At 45.9% G+C, this 6319-nt stretch overlaps 1 protein-coding gene across 1 annotated transcript; it reads left to right on the top strand.

Annotated features, from left to right (window-relative positions):
* Positions 1 to 610: 610 nt before the first annotated feature.
* On the top strand, positions 611 to 5559 carry T265_14444 (hypothetical protein; the record flags this gene model as incomplete). The annotated part of the gene is made up of 4 exons (XM_009173642.1): positions 611 to 739; positions 2300 to 2372; positions 2432 to 2598; positions 5041 to 5559. Coding segments are annotated over 4 exons (648 nt in total), but the record flags the coding sequence as incomplete, so codon positions are not given.
* Between the last annotated feature and the right edge of the window lie 760 nt (positions 5560 to 6319).

The following is a 6319-nucleotide window of genomic DNA, read 5'->3' as shown; positions in this document are numbered from 1 at the left end:
TGGTAACCAAGGGGGATCAAATTAAACCCGGCTATAACGAGACTTGTTCTTTATCGCCTCGTGGAACTGACTGAGAGCAGCAAACGGGACTCCAGCGTGGTAGGGGCTGCGTTGACCAAATCTTCATACTTCTTCAGGTTCTAGAACAGCGCCATACGTAAAACTGACCGACAATTTTAGTAATCCTGAATTTCCAAGACATCCAACTCGGTTGACTGTCTGCTCTTCTTGATTACGAAACACCGGTGCTACTCGCCTACCAGGATGAGGACTGCGTGATCCCCATTGCGTCTGACTGGAGACGCTGCAAGGTATGGCTGATAATTGATACCGGTGGCGTTTTTGTGGTCCCTTCTTGTTGGACAACCACCAATATATCCCAGTGGGTTACGCAGGAGCGCAAACCGTCAGTTTTTGGTAAAGTCCTGTCACTTCGCATAATTTCTGGTTCACTCTCGAGCCTCTAAACGTCTTTGTTCATCTACTTTTGTGTCGTTTCATTCTTCGATAACCTCTTTTTTCCAGTGGCTTTGGTTTCACCATCGAAGGTCGGAAAATGGCAACTGTAGAGTAAGTTGGTGTTTGGCAGACGTTCCCAATTTTTGCCAGGGTAGCTCCAAAAAGCGGTGGGTCTACTGATCTAATAACTGGAGAAGGTACCAATGTATTCGATGTTTGTTGCCCTCGATGTGGCAGCGTCGTGTTGCGCAAGAATTCCGCCAAATTGATCGAACGACAGGTCAGTTGACGTTCCGTAGCGTTGTCAGTTGCAGCCAAAGCTAGCATTTTTACACCAGTTATAGCTAATAATAATGACAATAACAACAGTTTGACGAATTGTTTTTCGTCCGGTAAAATCGCGGTGTCCTGAAATGTCGTTGATTTTTACACTGGCCGATTCCGGTGCGCCTTCCTCTGCTCTTAAACTTTCTACCAAACACCTCTAGAATAACTGTACCAGGGCAGAAGTGCTATTTGAACGAGAATAAAGTAAACGCAAATCTGTCTTTTCAGGAGATTATCAGACTCCAGGTGCTCCCCATGGTAGCATCGTGTAGAATTTTGAGTTACCCGGGACAATGGCTTACAAACAAAATAACTGGCAAATACCTGCTCGCCAAACCTAGTTTTCTTGTGGCAACCATATCAACTCAGCGAAAACGGTACAAGATACTTCGTGGTCGATGGACGTATACCATAAGTTGCACCGTCTGCAACCTACTCCTGGGTACTCTGTTTGTGTCAGGTCGGGTGCCGTATCTATGACTATGTTCTTTCCAAATATGTGGTCCGCAGACATTCTGGGGATGGGGTTCCCCGTGCTCAGAATTATGCGGCCACCAACATGAGACTGGCCCTTGTAGGAGAGTGACCCATTGTGTTCTTATGGAGCATGACTTTGTGATACTCATAGAGCCTTCCGTCCATTTAGCTAGTGGATAGCGGTCTGACTAATACGGTCTACTGGTCCGCCAGGTCGGAAATTTGGAAGTATGTGGCCAGTCATTCCTCATAACCCGGAATCCCCTAACATTGTTTTTCTAAATACTGCGGCTTTATGGGTATCCTTTTGAATTGCATGTATGTTTTAGAACTCTAGTCATCCACTAGTCTAGGCCTCAGTACCCTGTTCGTAACACGAATAACACGGCTACAAGTAACCTCTTGCTACACCAACCTTCGCGTGGTGAAATCAGCTGGGTTGCCCTGCTACGTACAACAAGGTAGATAAGCGGATCCAATCTACCGATTTATCTATTTCTTCCCTGCACCTCACTAATGGTCTGTGCCTTAGTACCTCTTACGCCTGCGTTAGCTGTGAAATCTGCACGTCACTCCTCACCGACAGTCTTGGCTAACTAGAAATAAAACTCCATATCTGGCTGGTACTCTGAACCAAGCAAAATGACTGACCGCAATTTCCGTTACACAGGGCTCGCTTGGTACTAAACTATGTTAGACGTCAAGACCCACGCGCCGTCGCTGAACCCACTGTCCCATCTCTATACTTCATGGTTATACGAGAAGCTTGGTGGACTCGAATGGTCGAAGAAATGGAAGATGCAGAAAACCCTGTAGACGTCCGCAAGCTGTTCGCTCGATTAATCCTGGAAAACCACTTGTTAGCGAAATTATCAGGGACCAAATTGACTCCCTAGTATCCAGCTGGGCAGAACGTTTGGACTGCTGGACACAGTACTTCAAACATCAATTCAGTTGGCCACCTGCTATCTCCTGGCCTTCAACAGAAAGGTTGGCTATGAATATGGAGCCACCTTCAGTCTAAGAAGTGTCCTAGTGTATTTCTGTACTCAAGCGCCATCGTGCTGCTGGCCCTGACGATCTTCCTCCTGTTCTGTTTTATGACGACGGTGAGTTCTCGGTCAGGCTGTCTAGCCTGGGTCTATCTGAGAGAAACAGACCGTCCCAGGCTATTGGGGTGAGTGGAGAAACGTACCCATTTTCAAAAAGGGCATTCGCGGTGAATGTAATGACAACACGAGTGTTAGTTTGACTCCTGTTGTGACAAGGCTTCCTGCTTCACCTATTCTTCGTCGTCATACAGCGGCACGCGAATCCTTGACCGATGACCATCGGGTGGGTGGAGGCTACGTTGACCACATCTCCACACTTCGTCAGGTGTTGGAGTAAAGCCACATGTACAGACTACCCACAATCTTTATCTTCTTCGACTTCAGTGGTGCGTTTGATTCTGTCGATTGGTGAGTGCTGCTAAACACCCTTGCTCAGCAGGTTCACCCAGAAGTTTATCAACATAATCCGATCCCGATGTTCACATACTCATGATGAGCCCCCTAAAAGCTCCCCCATAGAAAGTGTCCGACAAGGATGTCTACTCTCCGTTTCTTCACCATTGATGAAGTACTCAGGCAAACGCTGAATCGTCTTCAAATCACGATGTTCAAATTTCTGCTGGTGAGAAACTTGTCGATCTGGAGTATGCAAACGACACCTCATTTATCTTTGATTACCCAGATGGAGCACAAGACCTCCTGAATAGACTACCGCCGTCATATTATCTTTCGGCACTTGCCGATCACCTTCAAAGTGCAAATTCATGCTTCAGAACGTACAGTCTCTGAATATAACGCTAACAATTCATGGTGAATCACTGAAGGTGGTGGAGAGTTTTACTTACCTCGGCAGTTGTATGAGCTCTGACGGAATTGTGTCTGATGAAGTCAGTGTACGAATCTCAAAGGCCCGGATCACGTTTGCTACTTTTCATCACTTGTATTGATCTGGCATCCACGGAGCTTCCAATACCTGATTGGTCTTGGTTGTGGTTAGAGTAGGTTTAGCAATGTTTTTTTTTTCACACTGACCCCAGGTGTCTTGTGGTCAGACCTTTGTGCTAAAAGCTTTGATGGTGGACACTAATTGTCCTCCTGTACGGATTTTAATGCCTTGACAATATCTCAGCCCGCTTAGAGCCGTTAACTTCACAAGTGAAACTACCTCTATACCACATTGGCCATCGCTTGGTGGCATCAACCGGGTCACCATTCCGCAGGATGGAGAGTAGGAAGCACGTGACCGCTGACGCTTCTATGTTACCTTATTGTTATCTCCTAACTCTCGTTCTGTCCCATTTGCTAATCATTTTTCTACAGATGTCATCTGTAGGCAGGTCAGTCAGGTGCCCAGGAAAGTGACCGATTCCACTCCAGCGCTGGCGCCTACCGCTGTTCAAATCTCGCTTCCTTGTCTTTATTACAGCTTCCGATGCACAAACCGCTAATGCATGCACTTTGGGTACCCTGTCAATAGGCAGTTGCTACATTTCCGGAACAAAATCTAAGAGCAGTAATTGAACTGACAGAAGCTCCGCTATCTAGGTGTCAACTGCAAACCTCACCTGTTGTAGCGGGTTTTAGCAAAGGTTTCCTTATTTGATTGTGGATCCATAAGCAGCTGTACCTGTACTGTGCGGATTTCCATCTCTATATGAACTAGCACTGGTCGAAACACTAATCAGTCTTTATTTACAGTGTCCATCAATCAGTTTTATCCCGGATTCGATTAAAGGCGCTTTATTGAAAACTAATTACCATGTTATTCACTATGAAAAGTTCACACACTGTCATCGTAGCCGGTGACATTAGCGCACAAACGGGATACCTTAGTTCACTACGTAATTGGTGGTAACGGTCATTCGCAAATTTGTAATGACTACCGCTTGTTTCCCAATAGTACCGGGTTTAGACACAGTATGCGCGTTTATGGCACCTCTACTGCTGAACAGCCGTGGAGCTAAATGGATGAGATTGCCGCATGCTACTGATGGCGAGGTTCGGTTCTTGACTCATGGTCATTCTGGAATGCACGCGCTCATTCAGATAGTGTTTTCGTGCGGTACAGATTTCCATAAGGTTTTCCGGGTGAACCTGTGGGACGAACGCAATCTGAGCGCAGAAAAGATTTCTTATCCACAAGTTGAAGAGGTTTATCAAGTATCCTTATTCGATGACCTTCATTAGTCGTTACTTGGAAGAAATAACCACAGTCGTGACCACGCCTGATACTGTGCTTTTGGGATTACCGAACCCGTGCCCTGAAATCGATGGATTTCTGAACGATGACTGCCACTTCCTGACGGAAGACCCAGCACCCTATCGGGCTCCGGGTATAATTCGGCTAGGCAACCCGTAAGTACAGTCTTTAAAGCGTCACTGGGACGCTTGATCAGGTTAGCTCCCACCAGCGTTATCCACGGGTAGCAATGAGTCTTTGTTTATCTCTAACAAAATTAGAGTGATGCATTTGTCGAATTTAGCACACCACAGATCAGCGTGTCAGTCGAGTCCGCCAACAGATTCGGTACTACAATGCCGATTTCTTTCGTTGTTTCCTGTTGTTCACATATATCCATCTGATTCATACGCCGCTGCCTATCAGTTATAAGTATGGAGTCGCCATGCTCTTTAGTTTGTCTGTCACTTTGTAGACAATTGCTCGCTGAACCGTAGCGTAATCGTTTATCTCTCTCTCTCTCTCTCTGTCCGTATCATGTTCCAGCAAAGCATTCCTGTGTATGCGAAAAAGTCCGAACTATCCAATCCGTCCAACGAATTTCCTACAGATATGATAACGCAGTTCTGGGCTGTGCACGATATGTACACATTCGAAAACGTTGGCTTTACGCACTCGGTCAATGCGATTCGATACCTGACCTGTGCCGACTGTGAACTGGGGCCGATTGGATTTCAAGACATGGCAGAGTGTCAGCCAGCGGCATACTACGTCGCACTTTCGAGGACGTGTCACAGGGGCCAGAGTGCGGGGGAGAGCCAATAGCGTGAATGGTTTTCGCACCCATGTTGACTTCGGGGGTGCGATACTGTTCATTAGAACCGGTGTTGAACTCCCAGTGTGTACAGTTTATACCTTCTTCTCGAACAAATGTACGATCGTCGACCACGATGCTTTCATTTGATAATGGACTGGTGTGTTTTTCAGCTAATTTTCCTGTCTCTACCTGTTGTGTTAATATTTACCATTCCTTTTGTGACTTGTTATTCCTTTGCCGGGTTACAGCAATTTATTGAGTGGACGAGGAGCGCTATCAAATCAGGTTTTGGTTAAACTACTCGTGAGTAATTTGGTCTTTAACCTCGTTTTGATGGGCGCGGCCAGTGCACACATTGATCACTATTTTTCTATCCATAGACCGTTTTCAAGCTCAAAAATGCAAGCTTGTTCGATTTCATTATCTCAGTCTAAACGAAACTGAATTCCGTCTGATCTGACCCCAGTGTACGACATCAACGAATACAATTTCTCTCAGTTCTAATGGAATCCAAAATCACTTGTGTAAAGTCGGTTAGTGAATGGGGCGTTGAAGATATTCAAGCTAGCGACCTTCAGAACCTTGAGGTAGTGTAATTGAATTGAGTGGTCCTCTCTAACTGCCACACCAGCAAGCAATGCATATGACTGCACTTACATAACTCGAACACGGACTAAGGCTATCTGGAACCAAGCAAAACGCTAACATGAGAACAGTGTTACGTACCCCACTGTTCTCACTGAACTCAGCTATGCACTAACTGGAATTCAGAAAAGCCGAAAACTCCCGGGAAGGATAGAGGAAATTTGATAAGAGTGACGAACACATTGTGTGTCTGGACGGCAATGTAGGTGGATCGAGAGGACATTCTTAATAAGCAGTGAGAAACAGTCAAGTAAGGGGCGTCTGTGTCCCACGGCGGACTAATACATGGATAGTATTACTGAAAGAGAACAGTATGGTTTAGTGTGATACTACGGAAAACGAATCATTTCTACAGCCCGAACA

Source organism: Opisthorchis viverrini (assembly GCF_000715545.1).
Source record: "Opisthorchis viverrini unplaced genomic scaffold opera_v5_196, whole genome shotgun sequence".
In the NCBI taxonomy this organism is placed as follows: Eukaryota; Metazoa; Platyhelminthes; class Trematoda; order Opisthorchiida; family Opisthorchiidae; genus Opisthorchis; species Opisthorchis viverrini.
The sequence above is the reverse complement of the archived record's forward strand: the minus strand, read 5'-3'. Positions and strand labels throughout refer to the sequence as shown.